This window comes from Thamnophis elegans, chromosome 5, assembly GCF_009769535.1.
Source record: "Thamnophis elegans isolate rThaEle1 chromosome 5, rThaEle1.pri, whole genome shotgun sequence".
NCBI lineage: Eukaryota > Metazoa > Chordata > Lepidosauria > Squamata > Colubridae > Thamnophis > Thamnophis elegans.
In genome coordinates, this window is record NC_045545.1 from 89,975,007 (window position 1) to 89,992,973 (window position 17,967).

Below are 17,967 nucleotides of genomic sequence, written 5' to 3' on the forward strand. Positions count from 1 at the left end.
CGGGGTAGTGGTGGTGGCGTTCGTCTCCATTTCTTAACCGAGAGAGCTAGCAGAGTCTAAATATGCTTCCATGGTCATGTGGCCAGCATGACTTTACACCGAGGTGCACCTTCCCACTGAAATTGTACCAATTTATCTACTCACATCTGCATGCTTTCGAACTGCTAGGCTGGCAGGAGCTGGGGCAAGTAATGGGAGCTCACTCCATTGTATGATGCTCACCCCACTGTATGGTGCTCAGGTCTCGAACCTGGACTGTCAGCTTTCCAGATGACCCACTCAGTGTTTTTAACCACTGAGCCATTGTACCACTCACATAAAGTATATACTCTGAGATCCATTACGCAGGAGTGGGATTCAGCCCGGTCGCACCTGTCTGGTGAACTGGATGCTAATTTTACATCTGGTTCGCTGAACTGGTAGATGCAAGGACTGATTGGCCCTGTCCACCCCACCCCTTTCCTTCCAAGAGTCTCCACGTGGCGTGTTTTGGATGCCGGGTAAGCGCAGGGCCCACGCAGAGGCTCTGGGAGGACGAAAAACGGGCCTCCCAGAAGTTCTGAAAGTCCAGAAATGGGCCTCTGAAGAGCCTCCGGAGCTCAGTGGAGGCAGTTTTTGCCCTCCTGGAGGCTTGAGGAGATCCTCCAGAGACTGAGGAGAGTGAAAAACAGTCCTCCCGGAAGTTCTAGAAGACCGGAAAGGGCCCGTTTCCACCCTCTGGAGGACCTCCGGAGCGTGTGGGAGGCTGTTTTTTGCTCTCCTGGAAGCTCAAGGAAAGTCTCTGGAGACTGGGGAGGGCAAAAACGCCCCCTCCCTGCCATGGTGTAGGAGGCCGAGTAGGCCATGCCCACCCAGCAACCGGGCAGAGAATCCCACCCCTGCCATTAGGGAAGAGCTGTCTTCACCCTCTTTCTCCCACACAAAGTATCTTAGGTTGCTTTTTGCTGCGCTAGAATGCAGTCCCTCCATCTTGGGAATCAGGATTACATTCCGTCCACATTCAGAATGTTCTGGTGAGAGGGAATTTCCCTGAGGATGGATTCCAGCACGAGTCCGAAAACTTGGAAGGCTAAACCTCTAGTCCCGGTGAGAGAGACCCAGATTAGATCCTCTTCACTGAATAATCACAGTTGCCTGAGTTCATAGCTCTTGTTATGCCCAAAAGCCATATCTTTTTCATTATACCTAAGTGATAACTACGTGAAGCTTAACACAAAAGCTTACCGAAGCTATTATACTGTCAAGAAAATAATGCCTCCAGTGATCTCTGGGTACTGCAAGATAAGACCTATACCTGTGGAGAGCTGAGTCATTTATTTATTTATTTGAAAGGAAAGGAAATAATAGGAAACTTGCCGGGAATAACAGAGACTCGATTTGACAATTCTCCCTTCATTTAGCTTCCAAGGAGATATCTCCTAAGCAATGAAGACATGTGGATCCTGGCAGTTGAAAAGATAATCACCTGTTCTCCATTTCAAAGACCATCCTGGGTGCGGAGGGGTGGGGGGAAACGCTTTCCTTAATTTAGCTCCGACTAAAAAGTATGCTCTGCCTTTCTCCTCTTCCTTAGAGCTAACGAAATCTCTTATAATGAACTCAGAACAATGAAACAATGCAAGTAATCACAGATTATGAGACAGAACAAACCAGAAATCAAAGGGGCAGAAGGATGTGGGAGAATCCAAATGCAGGGATGCCTCATTGACCTTGATTTGAGGGAAGTTCTCCCACAGCTGAGAACAAAAGGTAGCTTGATAGTTTTCTGGACCCGCTGAGGTGGAACAAAGATGTCCTGATGTGTGGGCGTTCTCCTTCCTTATTACTTTTTACTCGAGGTTGTGTATGTGTGACACAATCAGACCAAAAAAAATATAGTATTTCTAATAGATAAAATGTGGGGGGTTTCATTTGTTATTTTTCTTTTGCTGAAAAAAGGAAGAGGGAAAATTGTTGGGATTGGCTCCCCATTGGGGGCAATTGGTTGTTCAGGAAGCTACATACCTGTATAGAATTTGGATCAGAATAAATTCAGAATATCAAAAAGAGTGTTGGGTATCGATCATCAAAGAACCGATCGGGAAATTGAATTTATGAGAGGCTAAAGCCTCTAAGAAAGTGAGAATCTTGTGACTGTGGTTAAGATTTTACTTCAGTTTCCTTTCCATTTTCTTCAGGTAACTGCCCCCCCCCCCCGCTTTCTCTTTAAGGACATCTTAATATAGGTAGTCCTTGATTTACAACCATTTTTTCAATGATGGTTCAAAGTTACATCAGCACTGAATAAAGCACCATATGATAGTTTTTCACGCTTAAGACTGTTGCAGCATCCCCATGGTTACGTGCAATGGTGGGATTCAAACATTTTTATTACCCGTTCTGTGGGTGTGGCTTAGTGGGCATAACAGGGAAAGGATACTGCAAAATCCCCATTCCCTTCCTATTCCTGGGGAAAGGATACTGCAAAATCCCCATTCCCTCCTCACTCCTGGGGGAAGGATACTGCAAAGTCCCCATTCCCTCCTCACTCCTGGGGGAAGGATACTGCAAAATCCCCGTTTCCACCCCCCTCCAGGGCAAGGATACTATAAAATCTTCATTTCCATCACACTCCTGAGGAAAGGATACTGTAAAATCCCGATTCCCTCCCCACCCCACTAACCTGCTTTCTAGCTCCGTTCTGTGCAGGGCAACAAAAGAAGATACAGCCGATCAGCTGGGACTCCGATTAGCTGGGACTCGGGAGGTAGCGAATAGATGGAGGCAGGACCAGCCAGAGGTGGTATTTGCCGGTTCTCTGAACTACTCAAAATTTCTGCTACCAGTTCGCCAGAACTGGTCAGAACCGGCTGAATACCACCTCTGGTCACGTGGTTAAAATTTGGGCACTTGGCCCAAATTGATTGTATTGATAACAATTGCATTGTCCTGGTTCCTGTGAACACCATTTGTAACCTCCTCAGCTGGCTTCCAACAAGCAAAGTCAGGGGAGGGAGCCAGATTCGCTTAACAACTGCATGATTCACTTAACAATGAAAGCACTTAACAATGGTGGCAAAAAGGGTTATAAAACGAAGCAAAAATACTTCCTTTCTTAGCAATGGAAGTTTTGAGCTCAGTAGTGGTCCTAGCTCAAGGGTGACCTGCAACGTCTGCATTCAGAAATAGGCAACAAATTTTTTTAAAAAAATGTATAATCCACATTTTATGGCAGTTTAAGCATATATTTTCTGGAATTCAAAGCTGCCCTTCTCTAAGGAATGAATTGGTGCAGCAATAGGAAAATCTTCCAATTGACTCTCTGCAAACTATGACGGAGATGACAGAGGAGGCATTTTTAACTGACTGCATGCTGCAGGTCTAATAGGACCAATACCTGTGGTTAATGCTGACTTCAGTTTTTGTATGTGTTCTGTGCACAGGCTGTGCACAGATGATTGACTGACCCTTGCCCAGTGTCCCACCTGCTGGGAAGAAGATAGGAACGTAGACAAGACAACAGTCTGGCTCGGAATGCTGTATAGAACTTCCATGCGTTATTTGGAAGCAACACAGTGGGAGACCATAAAGGGAAAGAATCTCAATTGGGGCTGGTGTTTGGAGCTGCTTTTAAGGTTCTGTGGCTGTGCTGCCCCCTCACTCACATACACACAACTATGGTATAGTGTGTTTATTAACGTTCCCCAGCAATTCCCTTCACCAAGACTCGGAACTATCCCAAATACATCCAGCCACAAGCAAGCCAAGCTTGCACATTACAGATTAACAGAGTTGGAAGCAGTGGTGGGATACGACTGGTACACCCTGGTACGAGTGTACCAGTGCCTGCTGGGAGCACCAGGTACTGTTCCGGTATGATGCTCCGGAGGGCCCACCTGCCCGCCCGCGCTTCTTACCTGTATTTGAGCTATTTGGGCCTTCCGTGCACACACACAGAGCATACGGAGCCTGTGCGACACTCCGCCAAGCAGCTGGAACACCACAGAGGTGTTGCGGAGTGTCGCGGGCGTTAAGTACGCATACGCATGCTGTGTTTGTGCGTGCTGCGCGCATTCATGTGGTGGACGCCTGGTCCCGTTGCATCGTACCGGTTGCAACGGGATCCGGAACCCACCAATGGTTGGAAGGGACCTTGTAGCAGAGGTGGGTTACTCCCGGTTCGGCCTGGATTGGGTGAACCAATCAGGAGCAGGAGGCTCTGCCCACCCGCCTGGACATTTCTGTGCATGCGTAGAAGCGTCGTGTGCATGCACCCAAACTGATAGTAAAAAAATTGGCAAACCACCACTGCATTGTAGGTCATCTAGGCCAAGCCCCCACCCAAGCAGATCTTACACCATTTTTTACAGATGGCAGCCCAGTCTCTTCTTGAAAGCTTCCAGTGATGAAGCTCCCACAACTTCAGGAGATAAGCTGTTCCATTGGTTGTTTGCTCTCACTGTCAGAAAATTCCTCCTTATTTCCAGATTGAATCTCTCTCCTTGTTCAGTTTCCATCCATTATTCCTTGTCTGGCCTTCAGGTGCTTTGGAGAATAGCTTGACCCCCTTCTCTCTGTGGCAGCCCCTCAAATGTTGGAAGACTGCTATTATGTCTCCCCTGGTCCTTCTCTTCATTAAACTAGCCATGCCCAGTTCCTGCAACCGTTCATCATATGTTTTGGCCTCCAGTTCTCTAATCATCCTGGTTGCTCTTCTCTGCACTCTTTTTCTAGAGTCTCCACATCTTTTTTGTAATATGGTGACCAAAACTGGATGCAGTACTTTAGGTGTAGTCTTACTAAGGCTTTATAAAGAGGTATTAATACCTCGCTTGATTTTGATTGTATCCCTCTGTTAATGCAATTTAGGATTGCCTTGACTTTTTTGGCTGCCGCTGCACACTGTCGGCTCATATTTGATTGGTTAGTCTACAAAGCAATGGGCCAATAGTCCATAAAGCAACTGAAAATTGCTCAAACAAATAAGTCCACCAAACAAACTTGAATCCACCAGGAAAAACTTAAATACATATATGAGAACTCATGAGTCTCCAAGGCACAATTCCAAACACGGTAAAGCAAGAAGCATGACAATCAAATCAAACAGCTAGAAAATCAGCACATTGTTCCCAGCAATGCCTCCTTCTGCCTGCTGTAATAAATAGCCAGCTTTCTGGTGCAGCGCATCAAGACGGGCGGGGCGCTTTCCTCCTGATTAATCTGGCTGACCTCCATTGCTCCTGCCTTTTCTCTGCCCTGCCTGATCTTGGTTCAGTGCAGAAGGCAGTTCCTCCTCCTCTTCACTGGCCATCTGCCCCTGCAAGCTTTCCCCAACTGAAGCCTCCTCCTTCAGCTGGCTGCTCAGAGTCATTAACAACTCTGTTTCTGACGTGCCAGGAATGGGCTCATCTTCTCTTGAGCTGACCTCTGAGGAAGAATCTGGGAAGTTGTCCAAGGGAGACATCCCAGTGGCCACTGCAACACACCAACTGAAAACTTAGAGAGGGGAAAACATACAGGGAACTTAGAACTGCAATGGGGAACAAGTGCCCTTTACATTTTGCTCAATCAGCTGGTTTATATCTTCAAGTTAGTCCTCAATTCACAACCATATCATTTAGTGACTATTTGAAGTTACAACAGCGCTGAAAAAGGTATGACCAGTTTTTACCCTTACGAATGTTGCAGCATCTCCATGGACACATGATCAAAATTCAGATGCTTGGCTCATATGGTTCATATTTATGATGTTTGCGGTGTCCTGGGATCATGTGATCCTTCTTTGTGACCTTCTGTTGTGGCCCGCCAGTGGAGCTGGTGGCAGACTGAGACAGTGAGGTTGGGGAGGAACATGGGCCAGTCCTGGAGTCTGGGGAAGGCTCTGCATCGGAGGCAGAGTGGGGACTAGGGCTGTCCAATAGGTATCAGCTACCTTCAGAGTCAGAGATAAGTGGGACAGAAGAACAGAGCTGTCGGGAGACGGGAACAGCTAAGGAACAAGGGCTGACTCGGGAGTAAAGGCACAGGTGGGCGGTGAATGGCCCCATATGGAATAAAGAGGAGCGAAAGGGGAGTGGAGTTTGCAGGAGACAATTCGTTCACTTAATTAGTGTGAAGATTCATCTGTGACTCTCAGAGACTCCTTGCCAAGTATTTTCTTGTACAGCAGTTGCGTTTGGAAGATATCGGCCTGGCAGCTCTCCAAGCCTGATAAGATCTGTGGTTGTAAATTCACCCTTGAAAGACTGTTTGCTGGGACTTTGCTGGATGTGAATGAGAAGAATTCACATTAGCTTAATAAAAAGGGATTTTGTCAGGACAAGGAGTCTGCTTCGTGATTTGGTGAAGCCTAGGTCAGAACATCTTCTGACAAGCAAAATCAGTGGGGGAGCCAGATTTACTTAACTATCGTGTTACTAACTGAACAACAGCAGGGATTCACTTGACATGAAAGATCAGAAAGATCAGCAACAGATGTTGGCCTCAATAGTGGTCGTAAGTCAATTACTACCTGTATTTAGTTGACATGGGGAAAAAATCATGACTTAACTATACAGAAGCCTTCAAATTGATATGTATATGCACGCAGGTGGACACACACTTTGATAAATACCCACGGTTTTTTTCAAGCAGAGAACAGCACATACTTAGAAATGGAGCCAGGAGGTTAATTAGAGTTAAATTTAGAAAAAAACGAATGCTTCTAAAGATTGGTTTGATTTGGTTCCATTTGTGGGTTGAAAAACAAACATAAAAAACAGGTGATGTAGATAAATTTACTTTAACATTTAATACCAGGGAAAAGATGGGAAGAGACAAAAAGACAGAAAGATGATTAGATGATTATATTTTTGTGCCGAGAAGCAAATAAGGCCTAATACAGGTAGTCCTCAACTTACGACCACAATTCAGCCCAAAATCTCTGTTAGGTGAGACATTTGTTAAGTGAATTTTGTCCCATTTTGACGATCTTTCTTGCTGCAGTTGTTAAATGAAGCACTGCAGGTGTTTAGTCACGTAAAGAGTTGCCTAGGAGTTGTCAAGAAATGGGCTCATTTCTGAAGCAGGCGAAGCATTTTCCCCTCTGATACACCTTTTGCCTCTGAAGAGGCTGATAGGCATCTATAGTTCTGTTTACTGTTTACTTCTTTTCAAAACAATACTTATCGAAGTTGCTTTGATCTCTCCCAATTTATTATGACTTGATTGACTTGAGCTACTATAGTTCAGTGATGGCTAACCTTTTTGTCGTTCCGTGCCGAAAGCGTACATGCATGTGTGTTACAGTGCGCTCGAGTGCCTGCACCCATAATGCAAGGGGCACACGACCCCCCCTATGTATCCAATGGACTATGCCCCCCATGCACCCATTTCCCCACACATGCGCCATGCTCCCCCGTTCCCCGTTTTTGGCTTCCAGGTTGGTGCAGGAGAACTTCCAGGTGCAAAATCCACCTGCACCAACCTGGAAGCCAAAACAGGGCACGGAGGTACTGCACAAGGCCCAAAATGCGGGTGCCCGCCGTGCATGCACCCTACCCCCTTGTACATGCGTGCATGCGTCTCCTGCATGCAGCCGTCCCCTGTGCATCCATGGCGGAGACCCGAAGAGCAGCTGGTTGGCGGGAAGCCCGCGCGCATGCACAGTAGAGCTGGGCTGGGACAACGGCTGGCATGTCTGCAGAGAGGGCTCCGCGTGCCACCTGTGACACACGTGCCATAGGTTCGCCATCACGGCTTTAGTTCATCAGTCGGGCCTGATCAATTTGTTTCAGACAGCTATCACTCAAAGTTTAATTTCTCCCTGGTGGTTTTCATACCTAGCAACTAGGCTTAAAAATACATTTATAAAACTCTCTTGAACTGATCTTCATCTGGAGAAAGAAATTGCTAGATGAGGCTCCAGATTGAATTATTTGCTTTAACCGTGCTCTGTTTCTCTACACAGAATTTGATGAATCTTGATTTAAGAAAATATTTTTATTATATTTCTTACATAGTGCTGTTAACATACAGGATAAAAAGCATACATTAAAAGCTGGACAAATTTGCAGGACAAAAATTCTCCATATGATGATACTGTTCCCAAAACTCAGTTAATTCCACATGCAATTCCTCATCAGACCGAGTCCATTTTCAATACCAAATATTGCATGCGTGACACAAAATGTTAGGTCTACGGCTGAAAGCATATTTATCTAACCTACAGAGGATAAACGGGTAGTCCAAAGAGTGCTGAAATTTCTAGCAGAGATTTAAAATTACAGTACCATTTATGATGACTAAATAAAGGTGTTTTGGATTTTGGAAAAAAAAATAGAACAGCGCTTTTCATCACATATAGTTTACATATAATGTTCAGAAGAAAAGTCCTCCAGATTTTCAGGAAGAGATATTTGACTTAACTTGAAGTAACAATATGGCAATAAATTGAATCTATACTTGAAGCTCATAGCGTCAACAATAATACAGAGATCAGCTTGAAGACCGTGTGGCTGAAATAAACTTTGCCATTTGTTTAAGAAATAAAATTCTCTCCCCTCCCTCCCTCCCTCCCTCTCTCTCTCTCTCTCTCTCTCTCTCTCTCTCTCTCTCTCTCTGTGTGTGTGTTTGTCTCTCTCTGGGTGTCTCTCTCTTTATGTGTCTGTCTGTCTGTCTGTCTCTCTCTGTATGTATGTATATATAACACGCGCGCGCGCACACACACACACACACACACACACACCATGCTTGGACAGCAAGCATACTGTGTCTCAAATATTCAATTTCTCTCCTGAAATAACAGTGGGAACTGCTATTCTGACTATCACTTTCCCTGAACTCTTTGATGGAAGATACATCGCTGAAATGGATGAATGAAAATGAAGAATTATCTGCAGTTTTAATGTTGCCAGCAAATATGTTTGAATAGCGCTGACCTTTCCTGTGAGCAGTGAAAGGACCAGCTCTTGCCACAGAACAGATCATCAAGCATCATGGAATAGAGCAACTTGGATTTGGGTCATCAAGATAATGGAATGTCCTCAGCAATTTGAAGTAGACCACGCCAGGAAACAGACACTGCATGAATGGGATTCAGATAATTTTAAGTTTCTTCCTCGCCCTTTCCTGTCTATCAGGGCTAAGATGATGTTTATACAATCAAATCCCTTCTTCAAAGCCACTTCTATATTTCTTTACAGAGGTAAAGAGGTCTTGATGACTTAGTGCCTTTCTCACCAGGTTGAAAAAATTCAATATTCTGCTGTTCACTCCCTACTTAGAATTCCTCGTAGAATGCTGGATACCTTGCAGTAATTCAGCGAAGTATTATTAGACTCCAAATTTAATGATTTAATTAGATTAAATTTCGTTTAGTTAAAAACAAATGTGCTAAACGTGTACCTCTTGTATTTGAGAGCTTCCTGCTCCTTCTGTTATCAAACCAGCTTTTCCTCCCAGTGGAACCAAAAATAATATAAAAGATGCGCAGGAAGGGGGAAAAAAACCCTTGTTGAACAACCTGAGCGAATGAGGGAAAATGTCATTAGTGTAATGACATCTTTCCACATAAATGCATATATGCAGAGTTAGCAGTAGTCCCCTTGTGAATGGAGCTGTTGAAAACGTTCTCTTTCTGATCACAGAAATTTAGGAAGGAAAAGGAAAAATGTATCTATAGGTTGGGGAAATCCTTGTTAATATTGGCAACAGAAAACACTTGGGACCTCCCAAGTTAAGCTGAAAATGTAACGTTGACTTAGTAATATTCAGATCTGACTCTTTTTCAGCATTATTGTTCATAAACAATTAAGTTCAGTTTGCATTGGAGCCACATTGAAAAGTGACGTACTCTTCACTATTCTTTGGAAATCATTCTATTCCAACATGTATCACAAAGGATATATGTGCTCAAATTTATTTCAAAACATAACTTTAAAGCAGTAGTTCCCAACCTTCTGGGCAGCAGGACTGCTGAAGAAAGGTTTTTCCACAGGAGGTTGGACTAGAAGACCTCCAAGGTCCCTTCCAACTCTGTTACTCTATTCTACTCTAAAATGAATTTAACATGTATGACCTGATGATATGATGGTAATAGCACTTGTACCGCATGTTCACATTTCTGAATCCGTAGCAAAGGTAAATGAATCCCACCACTGCTCTCATCCCATAACTAATTCTAGGTAGGGCGACGGGATGGAGCTGAGCATTTGCTGGCCGGATGCCCTTTCTGATGCCACATGGAGTTCACAGCAAATATTGTTTTTGCGCCCAACAAGAGAAAAACATCTGCCACTACCTAGGATTGAACTCTCAACCTTCCGAACGGGAGGCAATTAGCTTCACAGCTAGGATACCACGACACTCAGATTTTTTCCACTGTGACATGTAGAAATGTCTTTTCTCTCTAGAAGCCAAATGCAGGCGGTCCTCAGCTTACAACTATTCATTTGCCTGTGACTGTTCAAAGTTACAACTCTGCTGACAAAAGTGACTCACGACTGGTCCTTGCACTTATGACGGTCACTGTGTCCCTGTGGTCACATGACTGTGGTTCAGACACTTGGCCATTGGCGTGTCTTTATGACAATTGGAGCATCCCAGGGTCACACGATCACCATTCACAACCTTCCCAGCTGGCTTCCCATGAGCAAAGTCAATGAGGGAAGTGGATTCGCTTAGCAACCAGAGCAAAAAAGATCGTAAAATCAATAACGGTCACAGGATGACCCACCTAATGACCACATCACTTATGAACAGAACTTCCCAGTCTCAGTTGTGGTCGTAGATCAAGGGCTCCCTCTATGTTGGACCATCGCTGGACATTTCTTTCCCTTCCTTGTATCTGAAAATCTTAACAATGTGGATTTGAAGAGCGTTTATTTAAATGCGTGCTTGCTCAAACTCAATGGGATGTATCCAGATCTACTCTGAAACCCATTTTTGACTGTACAGAACTAAACAGAAAAGATGACCCTGGACAAGATAGAAAGTTTGGCTCAAGTTCTAAAGATCTACAGGGAGTGTTAAATCTACCAGAGTTATGGCACACTTTTTTTTTTTCATCCTACAGATATTCAATCTTTCCCACTACTCCAAACTTTCAGAAGTGCAATTTGAGGGCTCCAGAGATACAAAAAGAGAACTGGAGGGCCACGCCCAATCCACATATCAGAGGTTAGAAAGCCATGACCTAGATAAACTTGGCATCTTCTTCACCCTTTGTAACTCTTACTGTCAATACCTCTTCAAAGAAATCTTGATGCGTTTACTTCTTACCCAATGAGGTTACTTCCAGCATTTCTGGAGAGAATTATGGGGCTGGATCTTCAATTTCTTTGGGCACAAGAGTTTAACAAAGGCCCTCCTGAAGCTGTAGTGACAGAGCGGATAAAGGACGGGGTTGATGGCCGAATTGACCCACAAGAGCCAGAAAGAAGCCTCATACCAATACACAGGGATACAGTGACCATGGCAAGCGGCTCGGATGATCATGAGAAGGGTGTACGGTGCCCAACATAGGCCAAAAATGCCCACAATCACAGCTAGTGATTTCGCTACTTTCTTGTCCCTTGTCAGCCTGAATCGCTGGGTCACATTCTGGGAAGCGACCTTCAATCCTTTCTCTAAAGAAAGGTTGGCTGCCCAGTCTTTATAATTCCTTTTGTTAGAGAGTTTTACTCCCGCGTCAGAGTCCCGCGGAGGTTTTTTGTTGATGCTTCCTCGCGCATCTTCTTCCGGGATGTCCCATTTTGGAGGTTTCAGGCTCCCTGGATCTTTTTCCTCCCACTCACAGCATTTCATGGAAAGCTTGGGCCCCATGCTCATTTCGATCTCCTCCACAAAATTCTGGCTGTCGTGAAGAACCTCCAGGCGGATTTTGGTCCGTTTCTGTATGTTCAGGTAGATGCTCAAGTTGAAAAACATCACGCTGAGAAAAGGGGTGAAGAACTCAAGGGTGGAGGCCGTGATGAGGAAGTACCAGTTGTAAAAAAATTCCGCATAGCATTCCCCATCGGGAATGGTGCTCCGGCCGGATATGTACTCCCAGCTTATAATGGCAGGTCCGTACAGCAAGAAAGCTAAAACCCAGACCATCGCCATCTTGAATACAGCTCGCTTGGTGTCTCCTTGCTGGGCTCGGTATGAGACCTGGGAAAGGAAAACAACGGGCCACGTTTATTAGAGAACATCCTCTCCCTGCAGGGATAATCAGTTCAAAGGAAAATAATTGATTATCCCAGTCAAATGTTTTCTTGCTGCTTAGCGTGAACAGAATGGCAGAGTTGGAAGGGACCTTGGAGGTCTTCTAGTCCAACCCCCCCTGCTCAGGCAGGAAACCCTATACCCGTAATGGCGAACCTATTGCACGCGTGCCACAGGTGGCATGTGGAGCCATTGCCCCAGCTCAGCTCCACCATGCATACATGTGCCTCCTGCCAGCCAGCTGATTTTTGAGTCTCTGCTGTGCATGCGTGGGGGCCGGGAGGGAGCACGAGAGGGCAGTGTGTGTCCCCCTCCCCCCAGCAGCCCATTTTTGGTCCCAGGAGGCTTCAGGGAGGCCTCCTACGCCCAAAACAGGCCACAGGGGTCACATGCACATTGCAGGGGGGAAACACAGGGGGTTGCACACACATGCGTAGTGGGGCAGGACATGCGGGGGGTCCCGCTAGTGCATTGCGTTATGGGTATAAGCCTGCATGCACTGTCGTGTGCGTGTTTTCGGCCATCACTGCCCTATACCGTTTCAGACAAATGATGATCAAATCTCTTCTTTAAAACCTGCCGTGTAGGAGCACCCACAACTTCTGGAGGCAAGTTGTTCCACTGATTAATTGTTCTCATTGTCTGGAAATTCTAGGTTGCGTCTCTCCTTGATTAGTTTCCATCCATTTCCATCCGTCCTGTCTTTTGGTGCTTGGGAGAATAGCTTGACTCCCTCTTCTTTGTGGCAGCCCCTCAAATATTGGAAGATTGCTATCGTGTCACCCCTAGTCCTTCTTTTCATCAAACTAGCTATGCCCAGTCCCTCCAGCCGTTATTTTAGACGTTAACCCCTTAATCATCGTTGTTGCTCTTCCCTGCACTCTTTCTAGAGTCTCAACGTCTGTTTTTACATCGTGGCAACCAAAACTGGATGTGGTATTCGAACTGTGGCCTTACCCAGGCATAATAAAGCAGTACTAACACTTCACGTGATCTTGATTCTATCTCTCTGTTAATGCAGCCTAGGAAAGTGTTGGCTTTTTTGGCAGCTGCCACACACTGCTGGCTCATATTATCTCCACTGGATATTTTCATTCTCCCCCCTAACTTACTTAAGCAGTACACACATGTGTCATTCTCTGCGTGAGTGTTTATGTGTTCGTATGTATCAGTTTGAAGACTCCTGTATATTCGGTAATCCTCAACTTCCAACTACTGTATTTGTTTAGTGACTGTTCAGAGTTACAGTGGCACTGGAAAAAGTGAGTTATAACTGTTTTTCACACTTATAACCATTGCAGCATCCCCATGGTCCTGCGATCAAAGTTCCAACCCTTGGCAGCTGGTTCCTACTTATGACGGTTGCAGTGTCCCAGGGTCCTGTGGTCCCTTTTTGCGAACTTCTGACCAGCAAAGTCAATGGGGGAGCCAGATTCACTTAACAACCATATTACTAACTGAACAACTGCCAGGATTCTCTTAACAACGGTGACCAGAAAGGTTTGGAAAATGCGGCAAAAACTCACCGTATTTTTCGGATTATAAGACGCACCGGAGTATAAGATGCATCATGATTTTGAAGAGGTAAATTTTTTAAAAAAAGTTTTTGCACTCCGCAGGCCTCGTTTTTTGCAAAAAAAAAAGGGGGGGACATGCAGAGCTTTGGGAGGCTGTTAAGAATCCTCCCGGGGGCTGGAGGGGGGGCACAAACGAGCAAAAATGGCCCTCCCCAGCCCTTAGGAGCCTCCCAAACCCTCTGCACGTCTGTTTTTGCAAAGGGGATGGGGTTTCAATAGGCCCAAAATGGCTGTATTCAGTATATAAGACGCACCCAGATTCTCACCCTCTTTTTTGAGAGAAAACCTATACTCAGAAAAATACGGTACCCATCTTGCTTAGCAACAAAAACATTGGGCTCAATTGTGGTTGCAAGTCAAGGAGCCCTGTATTATTTTCTTTCAACAGCTGGTTCTAGTGGGAGAAAGGGAATCTTTGAATCTCTGACATTCTTTCATTTCATTCCATTAAAGAGTCTTTTGATGAGTGTTGTTGGAGGTGTGAAGTCTTATTCTCTAGCAGCCTTAACCAGGGTGAGGGTGGGTGGGTGGGACACCGGCCGTGGCCTGATTGGTTTGACCCTGTATAACAGTCCCAGTTTCTCATGTGACCCCCCCCTTGGGAAAATTCATTGCCCAAACCCTGGTAAGGAGCTTTGTTTGCCTTAAAGGATACAGTAATGACTACATTGTGGCATGGCCTTATACAACCCACTTTATAAAATACCATGTGTGACTAATCTCAGAGAAAAGGTTGGTATGTGTCACCAGGATAATAGGAGAAACTAATGGGATACTAGGCTGTAGTCCAACAACGTTTCCTGACAGTTAGAACAATTAAATCAGTGGAACAACTTACCTCCAGAAGTTGTGAATGCTCCAACATTGGAAGTCTTTAAGAAGATGTTGGATAGCCATTTGTCTGAAGTGGTGTAGGGTTTCCTGCCTAGGCAGGGGGTTGGACTAGAAGACCTCCAAGGTCCCTTCCAACTCTGTTATTCTATTCTATTCTATTCTATTCTAGATGGATGGATGGATGGATGGATAGAGACAGACTATTCTATTCTATTCTATTCTATTCTATTCTATTCTATTCTATTCTATTCTATTCTATTCTATCCTATCCCATCCCATCCCATCCCATCCCATCCCATCCCATCCCATCCTATCCTATCCTATCCTATCCTATCCTATCCTATCCTATCCTATTCTATCCCATCCCATCCCATAAAATATACACATTACTTTTTAAGGTATCAGAAAACTAGGAAACACCTATCACCTTTCTGGCAGATTAAGAAAGAAAAGCAACCAAAGATAATAAGGGGTCTGGAGGCTAAACCATAGAATGAACGATTGAGGCAGTGGTGAAATTCAAATTTTTTTTTACTACTGGTTCTATGGGTGTGGCTTGGTGGGCGTGGCAGGGGAAGGATATTGGAAAATCCCCATTCCCATCCCACTCTGGGGCCAGCCAGAGGTGGCATTTGCTAGTTCTCTGAACTACTCAAAATTTTCCACTACCGATTCTCCAGAACCGGTCAGAACCGGCTGGATTTCACCCCTGGATTGAGAGAACTAGGTGTGTCTAGTCTAACAAAGGGAAAGATTAGCGGTGATATGACAGCAGTATTCCAAGACTTGTCACAGAGGAGAAAAGGTCGACCTATTCTCTAAAGCCCTAGAAAGCAAGACAAGAAGCCATGGATGGAAACTAATCAAGGAGAGGCGCAACCTAGAACTAAGGAGACATTTCCTGTCAGTGAGAACAATCAATCAGTGGAATGGCTTGCCTTCAACACTGGAAGTTTTTAAGAGGAGACCGGATATTTGTCTGAAATGGTTTGGGGTCTCCTGCTTGAGCTTGACTAGAAGATCTCCAAGGTGCCTCCCATGTCCATTATTCTATGTTCTCTGTTTTCACATGTGGTCACTGACTAATGCTGCTGAGTATATGTTTGGATAAATGGCAAGGTGCATAAAGTGAATAGGATGCCAAGGGCTGGTGGTTCCCAAGTGTGTGGGTTTGCACAGGTTCGCAAGATGCTCTAGTTAAGGATGATCTGTCCAGTTCAGCGAACCTGCAAATCCAACCCCTGGCTGGCCCCTCCCACCCCTCCCCTCCCCTCCCAGGAGTCTTCACACGGCCCGTTTGGGATGCCAGGTAAGTACAGGGCCTGTACAGGCCCCTTGGAGAGGATTGGGGAGGGCGAAAAACAGGCCTCCTGGAATTTCGAAAGGCAGGAAACAGGCCCCTTTCTGGCTTCCGGAGAGCCTCTGGAGCCCGGGGGAGGCCATTTTCAACCTCACAGAGACTCGAGGAAATTCTCCAGAGAATTTCCCCATCCTCCGGAGCCTGGGGGAAGCCATTTTTGACCTTCCGGAGGCTCGAGCTCCTAGTTCCCTCAATCCAGGGGTGAAATTCGGCCGGTTCTGACCGGTTCTGGAGAATTTCCTCGAGTCTCCGGGTGGTCGAAAAAGGCCTCCCCAGGCTCTGGAGGCTGGGGAAGACAGAGGCTGGCAGGACAACCCCCCCAGCCCATGGTGCAAGAGGCCGACTAGGCCACACCCATCATTGCCACGCCCACCCAGCAACCATGCAGAGAACCCGTTGCTAAAATTTTTGAAGCCTACCCCTGATAATTCCCCTTCCAGAGCATTAAGCCCTCTGCCAGTTGGACTTCAGAATTCCTGATAGGTCTGAAGTCCAAAGGAAACTTCAGCTTTAGAAAGACAACAAGACGCAATTCGTTCTAGTTTAAAACTGTCTATTTTTAAAAAGAGCATAGCTCTATCTAACTGCTGAGGAAACAACTGCATTTAGAAGGGGTGCGTAGTAACGCATTCAAAATAGATTGCTATTTTAATTCCTTCAATGTCAAACTGTCTACTATAGCTGTGACTGTATATTTCTCCCACACTCCCCAGTATAATCTCTGTGCCTCTGTTTTTTTCTTCTTGCCTTAGCCGGGCCATTTTAGGTTGCCTCCACTGAAGGGTTTTTTTTTAAATCTCAATTGTGATTTTAAAATTTATTATTTTTATTTCCAGGGAAATGTGTAATTGGGATATTTTTGAATACACTTGAGAACTCTGACTGTGTAGGAATGGGGTTCCTGGATGGTGCTGCCTGTTAATTTGGCTAATGTCTGAAACTAGCCCTAATACTGATCCGATTTATTTTATTTTATTTTATTATTTATTTTATTATTTATTATATATTTTATTATTTTATTTTATTTTATTTATTATTTTATCTTATTATTTTATTTTATTTTATTTTATTATTATTTTACTTTATTTCACTTTATTTTATTTTATTATTTTATTATTTTATTTTATTTTACATTTTACATTATTTTACATTTTACATTTTACATTTATATTATTATTTTATATTATTTTATATTATTATTTTATATTCTTTTATATTATTCTTTTATATTATTTTATATTATTCTTTTATATTATTATTTTATATTGTTTTATATTGTTTTATATTGTTTTATAATTTTATATTATTTTATATTATTATTTTATATACCACTTCACCGTGCTTTTATAGTCCTCTCTAAGTGGTTTACAGAGTCGGCATATTGCCCCCAACAATCTGGGTCCTCGTTTTACCCACCTCGGAAGGATAGAAGGCTGAGTCAACCTTGACCCGGTCAGGATCGAACTCCTGGCAGTCAGCAGTGACTGCAGTACCACATTCTAACCACTGCCCCAGCACAATTACTGTGTCAGTCACTTAATAACTGCACCAAAAAGGTAATAAAATCAGATGTGACTCAGTTAACATCCACATCACTTAGCAATGGAGTTTCTGGTCCCAATAAGTGAAGGACTCGCCTGGAGCAATTTCAAACAAACTTGGTACACAGATGACTTACTCTCTGGAAAAAAATATTGTGGGGGTAAGATACATCTAAAACCCCTCAGTGTGTGTTCTGTTAAGATACAGGCTGTTGTGCCTTAAAATGGTTTGTACTGTACTGCCATAAAATGGCTTCTGTTGTGCAGCGCAGTGGAGTTGCCATGGTAACGGCTTCACAGTACTCCACAAGGGGGCTCCCTCTGGTAAGGGGGAAAATCCAACCTTAGAAATTACACTTGGTTCAGACATTTTCCCCCTATAAATAAATATCCGGGCAACACAGGGTTATTGGCTAGTATTAAATAAAGTATGTCCTATCACAGCAGTAGTTCCACATCAATATGAAAATTAATCCACTTTTCCCCAAAG

At 44.4% G+C, this 17,967-nt stretch overlaps 1 protein-coding gene across 1 annotated transcript in view; it reads right to left on the reverse strand.

Moving 5' to 3' along the window:
• Positions 1-11,247: 11,247 nt before the first annotated feature.
• The window catches only part of HRH3 (histamine receptor H3), a 40,915-nt gene continuing 34,195 nt past the window's right edge, over positions 11,248-17,967 (reverse strand). Inside the window, exon 3 of the mRNA XM_032218939.1 lies at positions 11,248-12,111. Coding sequence (XP_032074830.1) covers positions 11,248-12,111 — 864 coding nt within the window. The remainder of the gene's footprint in view (positions 12,112-17,967) is intronic.